We start from the raw sequence: 20,431 nt of genomic DNA, 5'->3' as shown, positions 1-20,431 counted from the left end.
GGCAGTCCTTCCTTAGACAGTTCAGGGGGTCAGGCCGTGCCCTGCATATGGGCATTTGGCCCAGGGGGTGAATGGACGCTCAGATACAGTGTTCCCTGCTTGCCAAGCAAGCCACCCTGGGCTGGGTGCCTTTGCCTACTGTCCTGCCACTGATCCCAGATCATTTAGGGCTGTGATGAGAACACCTGGTGCCTGCCTCAAACTATGGCCTCTACCTCAGTTTTGCATTCTGTCCATACTTGCCTTTCAGCCCTGCTCTTCTCTGACGTTTCAAATGTCTCCAGCCTACGAGCGAGCGCATTCAAACCACTCCTCTGGCTATTTTCTGTCCTCATTTGCGTACCTTGCATCACCTACTCTTTATTTCCCAAACTTTTTCTTCCTCTTTTTTCTTCAAGTCTTTGATTCTCTTCCTCCCTGTTTCCTCCACTCCTCTCCCTTTGCCTCCTCTCTCCTCTTTCTCCCTGAATTTGGAGAGAATCATTCCAACTATGTTTTTTCCTTTAAAAAATGACCATCTGTAGTATAACGTATGTGTCAATTATATCTCAATTTTTAAAAGATTAACATAAAAAAAATCATTAGCTTTGAAGAATAGAGAAAAACCCCTTCACAATAGCAACCAAACTTGTGAAACACCTTGAAACAAACATAGCAAGAAACATCTAAGATCCACATGAAGAAACCTGTGACACTTTATTAAAGGGCAAAAAAGAAGACCTGAATAAACAAGTCCTACTGTGTTCATAGGAGAGAATCAATGTTTAAGAGAAAAGTCAATTTTCTTTAAATTAAGTTCAAGGATTTTTTTTTCCCCTCAGGATATTGAAAGTGCCTATTACCGTCTTTGATCTTCTTTTCTAAATTTGGGTGTCCTTGCTTAATAGTTTTAAAATAAATTACTGTCTTATAATATTTTCCCACCCCTCACCTATGAGGCATATTCTTCTCTTCACTTGCTCCCTGCTTCTGGAGACCTCATGTCTCGAGTTTCTTTATCTGTAGTTCCCCTACCCATCTACAGCAGTGCTTTCATGGGTGTCTTTGTAGACATTGTAGGGTTATCCATGTGGATCGTCCAGCCTGGTGTTCTGCCTATGGTTAAGTAAATACTCAAGCTGCTCACAATCGGAGGTCAAGGGGCACTGCCTAATAATAAGAATTTTTTGAAGAATATCCAGTTTCTTAGACCCTCTCCCCTTGTTTTCCCTGTAGGCCTTCCCCTCTGAATCATCAACACCATGTCCTGTTTGTTTTTGCTTCCTCTTCTCTGGTGCTTCTCTGTAGGCTCTGTGACTCTTTCACACATTAACTTGAGTATTGACAAGAGCCGAGCCCCATGCTAGACTCACTGTTAGGGGAGAAAGAGATGAACAGACATGCAAATCAAAGACTAGACTGTAGCGTGATAAGTATTGTGTTCCAGTACATTCTGGGAACCAAGGGAAGGACAGGCACATCAGACTGGGGATGGGGGCAGGGGGTTGGTGCAGAAAAGCCTTTCTGAAGGAAAAGCAGCAGGGCACACAGGATAAGGGTCCAGCACATGAAATCAGGAGGAAGTTTGTTGAGAAAGGTCATGAGTTAAACATGTTGAATGTGAGGTTCATTAGGCAACAAAATAAGGCTGAATCCAGGAGATACCTGGCGATGTCCATCTGAATCTCAAGAGAACTGTTTGGGTTGGAACTAGAGATTTGGGTGACGGTAGTTGCATCTGTCAGTTTGGCCCCGGGGAGGATGTGGAATAAGAGAGGGTGCGGCCCTAGGGAATGAGAGCAAGCCCAGGTCCAGAGCTGCAGGTGGAAACGGAACCATCAGAACAGTAGGGAAAAAATGGGCTAGAGAACTGCAGAGCCCACAGAAGGAAGGACCTGAAGCAGGAGGCGGGCCAAACAGTACAGATACCACCGAGAGGTCCAATCAAATCTCACCTGCAGTGGCTGTGCAGGTCACCAGGGAGCTTAGCCAGGGCAGACAGCGAGGTGGAAGGCAGGCTGGGTGCAGTGGGTGACATGTAAAGGGAAACTGCAAGGACCTCACTCCCAGGAAACTGAGTGGGGAAAAAGGAGAGCTCAGGGATTTAAGTCTTTATGGTTTTTGTTTTTATTTTTCAAGTATTGAAGAAAGCCCTTTGACTTTTGCTACAGGTGCCCTGTTCCTTTTAAATCTTCCTTCTTAGAGTTAATTTTCTTACCAGACCACTTGGATTAATGTCATGTCATCTCTCAGTTTAGGGATTCTTTCTAATTCTACTTTAGTCAAACTTCCCAAACTTATTTTTAGTTTTTTTCCAAATATTTTCTTTGAGATCACTCCATTTTATTGCCAAAGCTGTTTTCCCGTCAGAATAGAGATTATTTTCTCCACCCCACAATAAGAGTGCTGGAAGGCAGCCTCCGAAAAATCCCTTTGGGAGCCCAGCAGAGAGCCCTGTTTTGTTTTATTTACAGCCAGGTACGACACTGGCTCAGTTTGATCCCCTCCCTTTTTCTTTTTTTAAAGATTTTATTGGGGAAGGGGAACAGGACTTTATTGGGGAACAGTGTGTATTTTTCCAGGATTTTTTCCAAGTTGTTGTCCTTTCAGTCTTAGTTGTGGAGGGAACAGCTCAGCTTCAGGTCCAGTTGCCCAGGGAGCGCAGCCCACCATCCCTTGCGGGAGTCGAAACAGCAACCTTGTGGTTGAGAGCCCACTGGCCCACGTGGGAATCGAACCAGCAGCCTTCGGAGTTAGGAGCACAGAGCTCTAACCGCCTGAGCCACCGGGCTGGCACTGATCCCCTTTTTAAGAACCCATCCCGTTTGGCCTCTAGGAGCGTTCCATAAGCAGTACAATGACTGTGATCACACTAGCTGAAGAATTGTCACCTCTCCCCCTTTCACTGAGTTGGTTACACTTTACGATGACTGCTCATGGCCCAGCAAAGATAAGAGGAACTACACATTTCCGTCTTCTGAAACTCCTCCTGAACTTGAAGTTGGAAGAAAGTGTGCACGCTGTGATAGCCCCACACCACAGTACCTAACCCTCCAATCTCATTCCTTACAGTGTGTCCACAGAGACCTGGCAGCCAGGAATGTGCTCGTGACCCGTGGGAAAGTGGTGAAGATATGTGATTTTGGATTGGCTCGAGATATTATGAGCGATTCCAACTACGTTATCAGGGGCAACGTGAGATTGCTGTTTCTTACACATTTTATGCTGTTATTTTATATTTTGTCATTGTGGAGTGCACATCTGCTGTGTGGTGATTAACATTCAAAAACGTCCTCACAGCAGTTTCCTTTCTTATGCTTAACAGGTTTTTTGCAGCTTCCATCTGTAAAAAAAGTTGAGCAAAATAGCACCTTGTCTATCCTTGGGTTAGTTAGAAGTCAGTTAGGGTCCTCTGAGTGCTATCCACACTTAAAAACAAATCTCATTATTTGCATTTATTTCAGTTCCTTTAACTGTAAAGTGACGATTGAGTTATATTTCCAATGATGGGATACGTAATAGTTACAATAAAGCATTTAAAAAGCACAATGTAGAAATTAAACATGAAATGTAAATTTCTAAAAGGCATAATGTTTAAATTAAACATTAGCTAATGAATATTTGTCATCCATTACTGTTACAGAGGGAAACCTAAAACATGACTGGATCTACTTGTTAATAAAAAGCTGAGGGCAGATGTGTTATTTACAAGAGAACTATTGGAAAGACTAGATGATAACACCGTGTAGTTGAAAGAGTATGGTTTTGAAGAATCGCAACCCCTGGATTCAAGCCTCTATTCTTCTTCATTGTGGCTGTTCATCTTTGGGATTTCATTCTGCTTTCCCGTACCTAATTGTGAAGTAGTAATAACAACAAATACTCACACAGTGCTCACACTAAGTGCTTTACATATATTAATTCAGTTAGTCCTAAAGTACCCATTTGTGGGTGAGGAAACTGCACAGAAACGCAATTTGCCTGGGATTACACAGCCCATGGATTAGAATACAAATGGTCTGGGGATTATACATTTAACCTCAGAGTGTTGTTGTGGAAATGAACCAGTAAAAGCAACATGAAAGCTCCTGTCCACTGTAAATGTCCAATAAGTGTTAAAAATCAAATTCAACTGTATCCCCGCTAGACTCAAATAATCATCTTAGCTGATTTTAGATCTGTGCCTCACTCATTGTAGCTGAAGTAACAAATATGATGAACACAGTTTCATGGCCGTGCAGTTTCTACCCTACTAGCTGGTAGTTTCTTATAAGAGAAAATGAATCCCATTTGGAGCCACAGTTAATTCCTTTAATTAAATCAAATTAGCCAGATGAGCCTGCTTGATTCTATCAGCTCATTGGTTTGTGGAGGATTTCAAGTAGGGTTTCTATCTTGAGCTTTGATTTTACTTGGCAGAATAAACGTGCACTGTGAAGAGCTCCCCGACCCATGAAAAAGAAACTACTATAAAATACCTCAGCCCCTGTGTCTTGATTCTAGTCTGAGGCTGTACTCATTCAAAACCCCCTTTCATGCTACTGGAAATTATTAAAACCACAGAAGCTATCCTGGTATCATTTCTGGAAGTGATGACATATGTTCCCCTCACCACATTCTTATGGAGAGCATTTTCATTACAGTTCTTCCAAGAAATGCTTTAACAAAATAATCCACTATTCACTGGTATCCATTCACCTCTGGGAAACGGAATGGCTACTCCTTAATAGAAAATACCTACTATTAAGCTTACTAATTGCAAGTATAAGTCTCTATTCGAGATGAGTCTTAAAGAAAAAATTTTTTAAGGCTACTAGTATGTTAGAATGTTAATTTGAGTGTTGTGAAGGGAATCCATTGTTGATTTACAGCTGTTTAATTTGTTGTAACTTCAAGAGGAGATTTCAAGGAGCACCCCTCATGCCGCCATGTTTCTGATGTCCTAAAACGTTAATTTGAAAGTGAAACACTTGTGCTTAAAGAATATGATTTTCTCAACTAAGCATTAAGAGTGGCATTAAGAAGATAAAATGTATCTTCTAGCTCACAAGAGACAAGAAGTAATGTTTGTCCGTGGAAACTCACCATTGATCTCCTCTTGGATTTTACACAGGCCCGCCTGCCTGTGAAGTGGATGGCTCCTGAAAGCTTATTTGAAGGGATCTACACAATTAAGAGTGATGTCTGGTCATACGGAATATTACTCTGGGAGATATTCTCACTTGGTACGTTTTGCAGTTTGCTGGCTTCCCTGGGCACCGGGCTTCTGGACGTTCTGTCTTTCTGTGTCCGTCCCCCACTCCCAAGTCAAAGAGTGGATTAAATGCCACCTCAGATGTGCCCAGAACTCCTGAGTCTTACTTCTGTGACAACAGGTGACACTTGATGTTTTTTTGCTGATGTCTACAGTTCAGTCTTCCTCACCAGCCTATAACCCGTCTGACAGCAGGAACCATGAGTTTGCCCAGTTGCCACCCAGCGCACAGTGCAGTGTCTGACTCACAGGCGCTGTCCCTGTGTGTTTGTTAATTGCGTGAATAAATAAACAAATGAAGAATGAATGAATGCTTATACTCCCTAATGTTCTTCTCAGGTGTCAATCCTTATCCTGGCATTCCAGTGGACACTAACTTCTATAAACTCATTCAGAGTGGATTTAAAATGGACCAGCCATTTTATGCTACAGAAGAAATGTAAGTTCACATCAGATCGTAAAGTGGCTGAAATCAGAAATATACAGTCTGGGGGCAGCCGGTTAGCTCAGTTGGTTAGAGCGCGGTGCTCTTAACAACAAGGTTGCCGGTTTGATCCCCACATGGGCCACTGTGAGCTGCGCCCTCCACAACTAGATTGAAACAACTACTTGACTTGGAGCTGATGGGTCCGGGAAAAACACACTTAAGATAAAAATAGAAGTTAAAACAAAACCAAAAGTAAAAACAAAAACAACAACAACAAAAGTCTATTAAAAAAGAAACACGAAGTGTACAGTCTGTCTAGTTACAAATGCATGACCAAAAAAAGTAAAACTCCTTAATGCAAAGTTCATATGACTATTTTAAGAAAAGAAACCTACCTTTGTGTTTAGGGGGATTTCTGAACAAAACTGAACCTTTTCTGCCCTAAGGTACCCTCACTTCTGAGTTTCAATTCCTTTGCTTGAGGGATCCGTGAGGGCAGTAAGACTCCATCTCCTGACTTCTGGTCAACATTGTATTTTTTAAAACATATTTCTGTCCATCATTGAATTTGTCCTTTCTGATATGAGTTCAAAATCTAGTCCAGCACTTGCCACAAAACAAACATACATAAATAACTAGCTCTGTGGCAATAAATGGTACTTCGTTAAGTGGCAAATGATCCCATTGTCTCCATTCAGATGTCCTCATCTTGCTCTTCATTCTGTTGCTTTTACAGATACTTTATAATGCAATCCTGCTGGGCTTTTGACTCAAGGAAACGGCCCTCCTTCCCTAACTTGACTTCATTTTTGGGATGTCAGTTGGCAGATGCAGAAGAAGCGGTAGGTAGCAGCACAGTACTTTATCTAGCATGACGAGGATGGATAGCAATGAGAAAACTCCATGATGATTTCCTAAGAACCAAAGGTACCTCGTGGTCTTCCTCAGCACAGTTTGTCATGGTTGCCCTTTAAAGTTTATATGGGGAGATACATATAAACTCCCCAGGGGCTGATGGGATAAGGAATTGTGTTATATTGTAATACAATATTGAATCATATTGTAATAATTTACCTACATATCTGTAAGAATGTGAGTACCTTAAAATCATGTATCCCCAGAATCTAGCCGAGGTGTAAACGTAGTTGAAGCTCAGAAAGTATTTATTGGCTGAATAAACTTAGTTTATTCAATTGAAACTGTGATCAAATTCTGACTATCATTTACTAACAATGTAAACTGATATAATACTGTATGTCAACTGTATTTTTCAATTGAAAATTGAAAAAAACTTTTAAAAAACACATTGTGTAGTGTGAGATATACTTATCCATAAGTGATTTTAGGGAAGAGGAAAAAAAGCGTTTCCTAAAGATTTCAGCCAATTGGTTAAGAAATTAAATGCAGTTAAGTGTCCAGTGCAGAGAACTAAACAACTAAATAAAACTTAATCCCTGACCTCCAGAAGCCACGGACCTTTCCTAATTCAACAAGAAGCTTTAGTATGGAATAATTGCACAGTTCAGTCATGTAGTATAGTGGAGTGGAAAGAGCGTTGACCTGGAGCCATGAGAGTCTAATACCAGCTCTACCACTCTACCTCCCATAGCTGTGTGAATTATGGCAAGCCACTTTACTTCTCTGGGCCTTAGTTCTCTCACCTGTAGAATGGGTTACTAAGCCAGATGATCCTTGGGTTTTGGGAACATGGAACTACTTTGCTGACTCTGCCCCTCATTAATACCACCTGGCACAGTGAAATGAGCCATCCGCTAGATGAAGTGAACAACGGATGGGAACTTGAACTCCCAATACCTAGGTCCAAATCTTGGCTCCATCATTTGCTTCTTATACAACCTGAGTAAGCCACTTAACATTTTGGGGGTCTGAACTGCCTTCTTGGAAATAAGGGATTAACAAAAATTACTTCATGGAGTTGTAAGGAGTAATTAAGAAGACATATGAAAAGACTTAGCACATAGTGGGCACTTAGTAGTTAATAAATGTTAGTTAAATATGACTCTGATTCTTTAAATGAATCGTCTGTCCTGTTTTGCAAAATTAGTAACAGTCCATTTTCAATTCTGCAGTCTCTCTAGAGGCCTGTATAAATGGCGAGTGTGCTCTCCTCCTGTTAGGAGTTTTTAAAAATTGCATATGGAAACTAAGTTACTGTCTGGGAATTAGGACAAAAAGATTAGGGGAGATGGAAGCAATGAGCCGATGACCTGTAAACAGTTAATGACACTGTGAAATAAAGTGAAAGAGGAGTTATAGAGAGAAACGAGAGATGAGCTGTTGGAGTAAAGAAAAAGCGTTGAGTGCTTTTTACTTGTTGGGGAGCTGAGTAAGGATTCACAGAAGTGGTCTTTGAGCTACGCTCTGAAGAATTAGTATTTTGGCTGTTGGGGAACGATGGGTTAGTAGGTTGTTCCAGGCTAGATGAATAATATAAATAAAGGGTCAAAATTGAGAAAATGGAATGGGAAATAAATGGCTGCGGCTACAGTGCAGGGTGCGTGGGGGAACGCGGAGGAAACGAGACTGTGACGGTAGTGTAACCAGGTAGAGGGCCCACTGTTGCTGACGAAGCAAGCCCTTGGCTTTGTGCGGGACCACCTCGGTCTTGGCCTGCGGTTCTGCTTTCATGTCCTCACACCCACAGGATGTCCAAATCCCCCTCTCTCTGTTCTGGGGGGCCTTTGAGGTATCAGGAATTGTTGAATGGCAGGCTCTCCATGGATGATGATTCAGCTGAGGGTAATCATGCGCAAGGATAGTCCTCCGACTTCTCCCCCTAATCTCTTCCTCTCCCCCTGACCCTCTGTGATGGAAGGTTTCCCTTCCAGTATCAGAAATACTGGCAGGAAGTAGAAAATGGCGCCCCCTCTGGGGCTGGAGGATGAATACACCAAGAGGAGCCCCTTACTCCTGATTGGTGAAGTGGGCCCCAGTCTAGACGCCTGGGGAGTAGAGCACAGATGGGTTTCAGTGCCCGCTGGGCAGAGCACCTTTGAGCAAGAAGTAATCTACACAACCATCCCAGGGAGCTCTGCCCATTATGAGCAAACCCTGTTCCTCCTCTGCCACGCCATCTTTTCTCTTCACATCTCCTAAGCACAGTTATATCCAGTCTCTTGGATGGGAACACAGGCCTTGCCAGCATTCTTTCCTTGTACTCATGGGAATGGTTTCTGTAGAATCTCTGTTTCTGCTTCATCAGGGACCAGGGAAAGAAAATGGATCTCGGATCTCGGAGAATAAGTGAGAAGAGGAGGGAAACACATAAGTAGGTGAATACTTTTAGATAGAACCCAACCCCAGTGGTATGGAGTTAGAGCAGGGAGATGGTTGACTAACATGCGAAGGCATTTTTTAGACAATGGTGAACCAATGAAGATTTTAGAATGGACAAACATGCTTCAATATCTGTCTTAAAGACCCAGGTTACTATATATAGTGACGGCTGTTAACTGCACTTATTGGGGTGATCATTTTGCAATATATACAAATATAGAATCATTGTGTTGTACACCTGAAACTAATATAATGTCATGTGTCCATTATTCCTCAGTTTAAGAAAATAAAAGAGCCAGACAAATATTCTCTCCTCTCCAAAGACTCTCCTAACTTCTCTAGTCAGATTTCAGGCTCCTTCTTCTCAATCCCCTACACTTTATATATAACTGTATGAGATGCAAATCACGTTGTGTGACCATTTTGCTTTATGGGTTTGTCTTTCTCATGACAAGACTTAATTTATGAGGGCAGGGAGGGTGTGCTGCTCATCTTTACGTTACCTGATGGAGTCCCATAGTCAGGAGACAATCACTGGTCACTAAATGAATGAAAGTCAGCGTGAGAGCCGGTTAGAATGTACTATTCACTATTTGTCCACCCAGCTGTTAGCATGATGCTTAGCATATGGAAGGTGGAAGCAAATATTTCTGGAAGGAAGGAAAGGAAACATAAAAGTAAGTTTGGGAAAGCACAGGCAAAAAAGTGAAAGCAGGTGAGTCGGGAACAGGAGGTGGGCACAGACGAGGGCGTGAACCGAGGCAGTGGCCCTGGGGCACGAGCTCACACCCTCTCGCCCTTCGTATTGGCCCCCATATATACGTAGAAAGAAGTGAGGCCATAATTAACTGCCTTTGAAAAGCAAGAAGGAGATCTCTGTGAACAAGAGACTGTGGAAAATGCCCTAGACAATTAGAAGGTAAGACTGGACAGACGAAGGAAAACCTACAACAGAAGATGTTTTGAAAGAACAAGGAAAAGTGCTTTCATAAAAGGTAGGAAGAGGTCCAGTAGGATTCTGCAGTGGGGGCAGCCACACTGCTAAATAAACATGAGAATAAAAAGGGTGTGAAAAATGTCAGTGTAAGCACTGGTAAAATAGAAATAGAATGTATAGAATGTAAGCGGAGAGGGAAAAGAGGACCATAAAAAACATGATCAAGCCAACAAAATGGGGAAGAGAGAAGCAAAGAGAAGTCATGGACGTATAAAACACAGAATGGCAAGAATTAGTAAACACACTTAAGAAAGAGAATTTCAAAATAAACGAAACTGTTATCATACAGGCTACATTCACTAACCTCAATGCAGTGAAATGAGAAATCACTGATAACACCCAAAAAAGCCCCCAGGTAATATATCAGAAATTAAAAATCAAGTCTTTTGTTAAGAAGAAGGAGGGAGAGGGGGAAGAAGAAAAAGAAGTAAAAATGGACACTGCTTATTAAAACCTGGGGAAGTTGGCCGGATTTATATCTCTAAATTCATTTATTAGGAGGAGGGAGAAGAGGAAGAGAATGAACAAAGTGAAAAGAAGGATTTAATAGAGATAAAGGCAGAATTTTATAAACCAAGAACAACAAAAACAAAATTATAAGTGATGACCAGGAAAACCAAAAGTTGTTTTTGAACTGATAATGGTAATAATGTAATGTAATTGCTGAAATTTTTTGAGTGTTGATCACACACTCTACTAAGATATTAGTAACTCATTTACTCCTCATAGCAATCTTATGAAGCAGGTTCTGTTATTACCTGTATTGTAGATCAGTCAACTGAGGCATAGAGAGGTTAAGTAATTTGCCCAAGGTAACACAGTATGTGTCAGGATTTGAATATTATATTATTTAAATATAATATTCAAAGCATATGAATAGTGTGTATTAACAAAGTTTACAAATATGCCACTAAAGCATGCTAACTATGACGAGTACAGTTAAGAAAAATGGGGAAGGACAAATAAGTAGCATTCAGAATGAAAAAAGCATAACTGTGGATAGAAAAACCATTTTAAAAAGCCCAAGAAAATCTTATGTACCTCTTTATATTGATATACTTGAAAACCCAGGGTTTTAAATTTTTATAAGGAGAATGTAGTCATGTGTTAGTTGTGCAATGAAAAAATTTATTTTAAAAAATCACTTAAAGAGATGGAAAGGAAGACGTTTTAAAAAGTGATATATCAGAACCAGACCCACTAACTGATTGGCAGTGGGTGTAGAGAGAGCTTGAGGAGATAGTTCTGAAACTTCTAAACTGTGGGACTGGATGAATGGCAGTGTGTTAAGTGGAACTGTAAATACAGGAAGAAGAGAAGGTTTGGAGGTCAAAGATAATGAATTCAGGTGTGGGGATGTTGGATTTGAAGTGTTATTGGTATTTTTGTCACAGGCTTCATTAGTCGTTAGAAAGTCAGTGCCTGAGATACACATGTGGTTCAGCAGGTCCAACAGGTCATAACCAACTGCTAAGTCCACTTCACAAAAAAAGATGTATCGTTACAGTTCATCCTTAAGGGTACAGGCAAGCTGTCATTATGCAGACGGGGTTTGAAAGGATATATACCATGTTTGCCCGAAAATAAGACCTAGCTCGACAATCAGCTCTAATACGTCTTTTGGAGCAAAAATTAGTATAAGACCCGATCTTATTTTACTACGGTATAAGACCGGGTCTTATATAATATAATAATATAATATAATACCAGTTCTTATATTAATTTTTGCTCCAAAAGACGCATTAGAACTGATTGTCCAGTTAGGTCTTATTTTCGGGGAAACACAGTATATATGTTTTTGTTTTTTTTCTAGAAAGAAAAAATCAGAGTATGGGACAGTTCAGTCAGTTAACACTATAACTGACTGTGAAAAACAAACAAACAAACAAACAAAACAAAAAGGAAAACAGCGAGGGGTGGGGGGAAAGGAGGATTCTGTTAAAGAATGCACAACCTGGGACGATCGGATGGCTCAGTTGGTCAGAGCGCAAGCTCTGAATGACAGGGTTGCCGGTTCGATTCCCACATGGGCCAGTGAGCTGTGCCCTCCACAACTAGATTGAAGGACAACTACTTGGAGCCGATAGGCCCTGGAGAAACACACTGTTCCCCAATATTCCCCAATAAAATTTTAAAAATATGCACAACCCCTACTTCACAAAGAGTTCTTATAAATAATAAGAAAAACTTGTCAGCCCAATATCGGAGTACAAAGGAGAGTAGCAAACTATTCACAATGACATACAAACGGCTCCTGAATATAACAAAAGATGCTCAACTTTGTTTATTGTGAAACATACGAAGGTAAGGAGATAAAACTGGAGAAAATAGTCTTTCTAGACACAGTTGATAAGAGAAGAAATAAGGAAACTGCTCTTCAGGGCAGCACAAGTCAAATATATCACAATTCAAATGTGCATCCCCTTCGATCATTTTCCTCACTTCCCCCAAAGACGGACAAGGTCACGTGTGCACTTTTTCACTTTGATCTAAGTGATTATATAACCAACCCATCAAAGGGTTAACTGTGCTCCATCAGTAGAATCCTAGGCTGCCATTAAAAAGATGATATGTGTTCGTGTTATAGTGAAAATATGTAACATATGAACAATATAATTGACACATGTGACATGAATAACATGTTAGTAATTCAAAATAAGATTTTAAAACAGAATCTACTTTCTGAGCCCACTGGCACAGAATTGTTTGTGCATTGCAAGCTATCTGTCAGAATGGTGGCTACCTCTGATGGTTTTAGCTTTTTTCTACATAACTCTCTATACTGCTTTAATTGTCTGTATGAATGTGTATTTTATAACCAGACCAAAACAATAGAGCTGTTTTTATTTTGGAAAAAATGTACAAGTCACTACGCTCCCAAGTGAAAACTCAAGAAGAATGAGCGGACCGCTTTTTGTGGCCTTTCTCTTTTGTGCACGGTTTTTTGCATGGCTTGAGGATTTCTAGATGGAGATTTTATGCCTAAGCACAGAAACCATAATGGAATACAATATATAACTATGACTTGATTTCTCCATTAATAAAAGGACCCAAATTGCTTTGTCAGTTAATATTTAGAATAGTCTCTAAGGCCTGTGCATAGGAAAAGCAAGTAATAATTTGCAACATGAGCACATGACATGTAAGTCTTAATCAGATGGTGATGAGTGTTCTGTGTCTTCCCATGTTCAGGTGTACCAGAACATGGATGGCCATGTTTCGGAGCGTCCTTCCGTCTACCAAAGCAGGAGACCTTACAGCAGACAGGTGGACGCAGGCCTACCCTCTCCACAGGCGCACGCGGAAGATTCCTAGAGAAACAACATCATCTTAAGGACTCATCCCTCCACCCCGGCTACCTTCAACAGATTATCTATCACCAAACAAGATTAACATCATCACTAAAAGAAAGTATATTCTCAACTGCTGCTTTGCTGGACTTTTCTCTAGAAGCTCTCTGTATTTGCTCTTGTTGTCAAAGGAACTTTTGTAGAATCGAATCAGCCTTTTTGCAAGGCAGAAAGAGCTGGTAAGTAACTTTCCTGGAGCATATACATACACCCAAAGGCCACATCAGGCCAGCTTGAGTGAAAATTGTGTACCTGAAGTATATTCTTGTAAATACATAAAAGAAAAGCATTTTGTTAAGGAAAAGCTGATATGATTTTTTTAAATCTATGTTTTAAAATAATATGTAACTTTTTCAGCTATTTAGTGATATATTTTATGAATGGAAATAAAATTTCTACTATAGAAATGTTCGTTATTGAATTGTTTACATGGTATATTTAGATCCGACTTAACTGGAGTTCATGAACCTCCTGAAATTGTGTGTGATATTTTGTTTGTGTGTGTGTATTTTTGTTTCCTACTGAGGAGGCCCATTCTTTCATCAGTCTTAAAAGGATCCATGACTCCTGCCCCCAGACTAAGAGAAGAATACCTGATGTTGGATGTCTGCTGTCCTCTCTGCAGCTCTCCTTTGAAGCAGTTCCTTTCGTCATCCTTTGAAGCTTAGCATCCTCCATCCCACAGGCTTATAAAGTTGGACGTGTTCTTGTCCTTACATGCCAGGTGTAGTTCTTGGTGAAGAACTTGGTGAAGTTTTGTCTTTTCTTTCTTCCTTCCCTCCTCTTCTCCTCCTCTTTTCCTCCTCCTCCATCTTCTCCTCCTCCTCCTCATCCTCCTTTTCCTCTTCATCCTCCTCTCTCTCTCTCTCTCTCTCTCTCTCTATCTCTGTCTCTCTCCCTCTCTTCACCGAGGCTGGAATTCTCTCTCCACCACTTTTTAGCTGTGCAACATTGGGCAAGGAACTGGCCTCAGTTTCCTCTTCTGGAAAATGGGATAATAAAAATGGGATAATAATGGCACCTATTTTACAGGGTTGTGAAAATTAGATGAGTTACATATATTGTATATGAATGTCATAAACATATACATGTATTACATAAACATAAAAATCACTTAGATCAATGCTTGGTCCATAAATATAATCTAATTATTATCATTTGCGCTTTGCTTTCTGGTTTTAATCCTTTACTGTGAACCAGGCCACCATAAACTCACTTAGATTACACTAATCCCTTCTCCTAATCTCTCCATCATCCAGTGTTTTCTCTGAGCCCCCAACAGATTCATCACCCTAAAGTATTGATTTGCATCTATCACTGAGCTGGGAGCTTTCGGGGCCCCCCATAGCCAGTTCCATTGAGTTTCTCCTATTAGATGACAGAACACTGTCACTCTAGCCAAAACCTTGCTCCTGTTCACTGGGCATGTCTCTAGCGTTCCCATCTCCAGTTTTTCTTTTCTTCACCCTCTCTCTATCTGGGATGGGAACTCCCTTATCCTCTCCCGATTTAAGTCCTTGCTTTGTGACCAGGCTAGAGCTCCATGTTCTCCTCCGGTCTTTCTCAGCTCCACCAGAGGCGGCTCCCCCACTGACATCTTGTAAAGGCTTTGAGTCTATACCATCTGATTGGCTCTGAACATGGAGTCTATCTATCTACCTTATGTGGTAATTTATCTTCTTAAATAAACATCCTCTCTTTTTACTTGAATTTTAAGAAGTTTGAAAGTAGATATGATGTATGCCAAGTTGTATGTCTAATTCCTATTTGTGTATACAGTCGGGACACAATAAATATATGTATTCAATTATTTCTTACCTACACAACTTAAAGTATGAAACATACTTGATATTAAAAATTCAGATGATTTTATATTTTTACTTATACTGATAAGTGAAATTTCCCCATTATGCACCCAAATTCCAAATTCTTCAGGGGAACTACTGTTAAAATTTTAGGTATATTTTCTCCATCTTTTTCTTTAAATATATATACATCATTCACATATTTATACACACACACACACACACACACACACACACACAAAGAGTTCTTTGTCTTTTTACATAAATGGAATTACGTGCTTTTTGTTCTTCACAATATGTCAATATTTCCCAACTTTGTAGTTTGTGAGCCACTTGTGTGCTAAGCATTGTGCTGAGACTGACATGTGCATTATCTCTTTTAATCTTCATAATTACATCACGAAATAGGTATCAAAATTATACCAATTTTTTTCTGAGGAAATTGAAATGTAGATGAATAACTTGCAGTCTCCAAGCTCCTGGTAACACTTACCTTGCAATTTCTCTGGGGTCTACTATTATTTTGTTTTATTTACTTATTGATTTATTTATTTCTAATAGTAAAATACATGTGACATAAAACTCGCTGTCTTGACCATTTGTGAGTGTACAGTTCAGTAGTGTTAAAGATATTTATTGTTTGTTTGTTTTTTAAGATTTTATTGGGGAAGGGGAACAGGACTTTATTGAGGAAGAGTGTATACTTCCAGGGTTTTTTTTTAGGGAACAGTGTGTTTTTCCCAGGACCCATCAGCTCCATCCAAGTCAAGTTGTTGTCCTTTCAATCTTAGTTGTGGAGGGCGTAGCTCATCTCCAAATCCAGTCTCCGTTGTTAGTTGCAGGGGGCACAGCCCACCATCCCTTGTGGGAGTCCAACCAGCAACCTTATGGTTGAGAGGACGCGCTCCAACCAACTGAGCCATCTGGCCATCAGGGAGCTCAGTGGCAGCTCAGAGGCAGCTCATTGTCTTCATTCTAGTTGCGGAGGGCGCAGCTCGCTGGCCCATGTGGGAATCGAACCGGCAGCCCTGTTGCCCAGAGCTTGTGCTCTAACCAACTGAGCCACCAGTCCTCCCCAAGATATTTACTTTGTTGTGAAACAGATCTCCAGAACTTTTTCACCTTGCAAATCTGAAAACTCTACACCCATTAAACTCCCTTTCCTGCCACCCCCAGCTCCTGGCACCCACCATTCCACTTTCTGTCTGTATGAATTTGACTCCTCTGCTACCTCATACAAGTGGAATTATATTTGTCTTTTTGTGACTGGCTTATTTCACTTAGTACAATGTCTTCAAGATTCATCCATGTTGTAGCATGTGACAGAATTTCCTTCCTTTTTAAGGTTGAATAATATTCCATGGTGTGTGTGTATGTGTGTGCATGTGTGTGTGTGTGTATCACAATATTCATTCATCCATTAATGGACATTGAGTTTGCTTCCACCTCTAGGCTGTTGTGAATAATACTGCTATGAACATGGGGGTGCAAATATTTCTTTGAGACCCTGCTTTCAATTCTTTTGTGTATACACCCAGAAGTGGGATTGCTGGATCGTATGGTAATTCTATTTTTAATTTTTTGTTGTATTTATTATTTGTAAAGACCCTGTCATAGTGACCATGTGTTTCTTTCTCCATCAGCATTTATTCTGGTAACAGCACCGTGACATTAAGGTATTCTCCCTGTTGTACAGTGCGTTGGGACTTCACTCGGGAGCTTTGCCTTCTAAACAAGGAGGATCTTTGACTCAAGCTAGGAGAATAAATGCCCTCTCTTGTTCTAGAACTTTGCATCTAGACTGGATTCAGGCAAACATGAGGAAAGGAGTTGGAGTTCATTATTCACCAAGTACAATCTCTGAAAACAATGACAAGCTCTTCCCACTTCTAGATCCCTGGCATTGCTTTGGTCCCTCTTGCTGCCCAAGCTTTGGTCCCCAGCATTCCTGCTAGGCCACCAAATTTTCTGATGCAGTGAGCCCATCAGCCCCTACACCTTACCACCTGAGAACCTTGGCGCACATACCTGCACTGACTCACAGTCTCGTTGGATGAACTGAAGGGCTCATTGGCTTTATCCTCTCCAGAAAGTCCTCTCTGTTTTGGTTGGCCAGTGGTTTTCTTTCCAGCTTTGAGTGCCATGCTGATTTATCTTTGTTAGTATATTCTTCTACTGTCTTGATAGGATCTGAAGGAATAGAGTCGCAGGCACTTGTTAAGCCCTCTTGAAGTGCTTGTCAAAAAAATGTTGGTGATCACAGGGAGAAAAATAAAAGTGAGTTAACATTTAGTGGAATATTGTCCTTTTCTTTCTGCCAGAGTGATTTTAGTCAGGATGCACGTGCATTCTGAACGTGACTGCACTGTGGATAGAGCCAAGCAAATACACGATGTGATTAAAAAAAATTTATGGTGATTGTTTAAATTTAAAAAAAGTATTATAGTAAAAGACACATTGCCATTAATCCCCCTCAGAATACTCCCCCTTACTTTGAATACACTTATCCCATCATTCTTGCCACTTTCTGAAGCAGTTTTGAAGTCCTCTTTCATGAGTGTTTCTAGTTGCACTGTCATCGCTGCCTCGATGTCCTAAATCATTTTGACTTTGGGGAAGAGGCAGAAGTCACACGGTACCAGATCTGGTGAATAAGGTGGATGAGGACACACTATAATGTTTTTATTTGACAGAAATTGCTGTACCAGAAGCGACGTGTGACACGGAGTATTGTCATGATAGAGGATGAAGTAAAGACATGAAAGAGGACTTCCAGAACTGCTTCAAAAAATAGCAAGAATGAGGGGATAAGTGTGTTCGAAACGAGGAGGAGTATTTTGGGCGGATTAATGACAATGTGTCTTTTACTGTAATAATTTTTAATTTAAGCATTCACCATATTTTTCAATCATACCTTGTATGTTTACACGTGGAATAACCTACCTAGCACACCTCTTGTTTCAGTATTAAAGGCACCAACGAATTTGATTTCCTTGAAAACGAATATTCTCTTGTTCATGAGCTTTGTAAAAGTGGTATCGGACTCTATTAGACTCCTAGATCCCGCTTTCTAAAACAAAAACAAAAACAAAAAAACCCATTATGCTTCTAAGATTCACTCGTGGTGTTACAAGAAGTCCTTTCATTTCACTGTTGCTCTATGTGAACACACAGTCACCACCATTTGCTTATTCCCACACTGATGACATTTGAAGTGTTTTGTGTTAGGTGGGGTAATGCGTTCACAGGTGTTCATTACACTATTTTACTTCTATAGCATTTGTTATACCAAATATGATATTTAAAAGGCAACATTCTCTGAGGAAGAGTGGCATTTTAATGAAATTAGATTCTATTAAACACAGCTCTGACTACCAATTCTGTTTCAGTTTGGGTCGTGCGGTGTCCCTGACGTAACGACACAGTTTTAGCATGTGTCAGAACACAACTTGAAAGCACTGATTTTAGAGACAGCTTGCTGCTACTGCTTAGACAGCCCCTTCCGCCAGGCCTTTGCAGCTGACTCACCAGTAGGTGGCGCCCTAGGACTACTGTTTTTAAATCGCAGGTATCAGCCCTGACTTCATTCCTTTACCCCGCTCCTGGAAAGGTACCTTTTTGAAGCAGAATTAAAGGAAAGGTCAATCCGCTGATTAGAAGGAAGACAACCCTCTATACATATAATTTCAATTCATTTATTCAGCCTTCAATTGTTTCTTAACTATGGTAACAATTGTGCGTTTTATGTGTATTATTTATCACATTCCTGCCATTAACTGAGCAGCCTAATGTCAGATTCTTTTATAGAACCTGGTTTTACCACTCTGTACTATATAGTGCATTCATCTGCACGTGGAATTAACTTATTTATTTGTTTGTTTATTTATTTATTTAAAGTGTGTTTTTCCAGGACCCATCAGCTCCAAGTCAAGTCGTTGTTTCAATCTAGTTGTGGAGGGCGCAGCTCGCAGTGGCCCATGTGGAGATCAAACCGGCAACCTTGTTGTTAAGAGCACCGAGCTCTAACCAACTGAGCTAACCAGCCGCCCCCTGGAATTGATTTTTGAACTTCTTCTTGGAGCACCTTCTATGCTAAGTGTTGTCTGAGCCTGAACCGGCTTCCTATATTGAAATAAAGAGTCTAATTCCTGGAGATTTTTTGGACTAAGAAAAACACCCAGGGGTATTTGGCCTGCAGCGGGAAGATGTCCTGGGTGACCTCTTATCGCAGTCCAGCCCTTCAATTACCCACCTTTCTTTCTGTCCCTCCTTCCCCCTCCATTGCCACTTGTGTTTCTTCCTGCTCTTCTTTCTCTCTCCTTAGCTCTCCGTGAAGGACTTCCCTAGTAACAGATTTATCCGAATTCCTCTGCCACTGCCAGTATCATTTTTGTCAAAGATAAATGACATATCAGTGTTCTCACTTGTTTCTGTCTATGTCACAATCACCCTCAGCAACAGAAAACAAAAAAGGTGGGGGATATTCCAAATTATCTTAATAAGGCAGAAAAGGTTCTTTGGTGGTAGAATATACATCGTGTAAAATTTACCGTTTTAACCTTTTTTTTTAAACTGTGTTTTTCCAGGACCCATCAGTTCCAAGTCAAGTAGTTGTTTCAATCTAGTTGTGGAGGGCGCAGCTCACAGTGACTAATGTGGGGATCGAACCGGCAACCTTGTTGTTAAGAGCACCGCGCTCTAACCAACTGAGCTACCCAGCCACTCTCATTTTAACCATTCTTAAGTGTACAGCTCAGTGGCATGAGTTACTTTCACATTGTTGTGCAACCATCGCCATCATCCATCTCCAGAACTTTTTCATCTTCTCAAACTGAAACTCTGCCCCCACCAAACACTCACTCCCCTTTCCTGCTTCCTCAGCCCCTGGCAGTCGCCTTTCTACTCTCTGCTTCTATAAATTAGACTACTCTAGGTATCTCATATATGTGGAACACGGTATTTGTCTTTTATAACTGGTTTATTGCACTCAGCATAAGGTCTTCAGGGTCTGCTTTGATGAATTCTTTAACATTTACTGATAACACGTTACCAGAGCTGTGCTAAAGGTTTCACATGTATTATTTCATTTAACAAATGGTGAGGCAGGAGCTTGTTCTGGGGTCATTTAACAGGTGGTGAAACCAAGGCTTAAGAAGGTTAAGTCAGTTCATTCCATGGAGGTACCAAGTGCAGGCCTGGCCTGGAACCCCCCCCCCACCCCGCCCGCCTCCTCACAATCACACGTCCCCTGTGCCTGGCTGGCTTCCCGCCTGCAATGCAGCCCTGCATCTTGCTTTGGCTCAGTACTCAGCCAATGCACAC

The 20,431-nt window shown here is 40.8% G+C and overlaps 1 protein-coding gene across 4 annotated transcripts in view; it reads left to right on the top strand.

Moving 5' to 3' along the window:
• FLT3 (fms related receptor tyrosine kinase 3) overlaps positions 1–16,818 on the top strand; it is a 65,363-nt gene extending 48,545 nt beyond the window's left edge. Inside the window, exons 20-25 of one of the 4 annotated variants that reach the window (XR_004422802.1) lie at positions 3,052–3,174; positions 5,093–5,204; positions 5,573–5,672; positions 6,397–6,502; positions 13,147–13,483; positions 16,753–16,818. Coding sequence is in view for 1 of the 4 variants with exons in the window: in XM_033103817.1 (XP_032959708.1) it covers positions 3,052–3,174; positions 5,093–5,204; positions 5,573–5,672; positions 6,397–6,502; positions 13,147–13,269 (564 nt within the window). In the remaining 3 variants the exon portion in view is untranslated. Of the gene's footprint in view, positions 1–3,051; positions 3,175–5,092; positions 5,205–5,572; positions 5,673–6,396; positions 6,503–13,146; positions 13,731–13,833; positions 15,287–16,752 lie in introns of those variants that run through there. The other 3 variants (XR_004422800.1, XR_004422801.1, XM_033103817.1) reach the window with 3 other exon arrangements.
• The last annotated feature ends 3,613 nt before the right edge of the window (positions 16,819–20,431 follow it).

Source organism: Rhinolophus ferrumequinum, chromosome 4 (genome assembly GCF_004115265.2).
Source record: "Rhinolophus ferrumequinum isolate MPI-CBG mRhiFer1 chromosome 4, mRhiFer1_v1.p, whole genome shotgun sequence".
NCBI lineage: Eukaryota > Metazoa > Chordata > Mammalia > Chiroptera > Rhinolophidae > Rhinolophus > Rhinolophus ferrumequinum.
The sequence above is the reverse complement of the archived record's forward strand: the minus strand, read 5'-3'. Positions and strand labels throughout refer to the sequence as shown.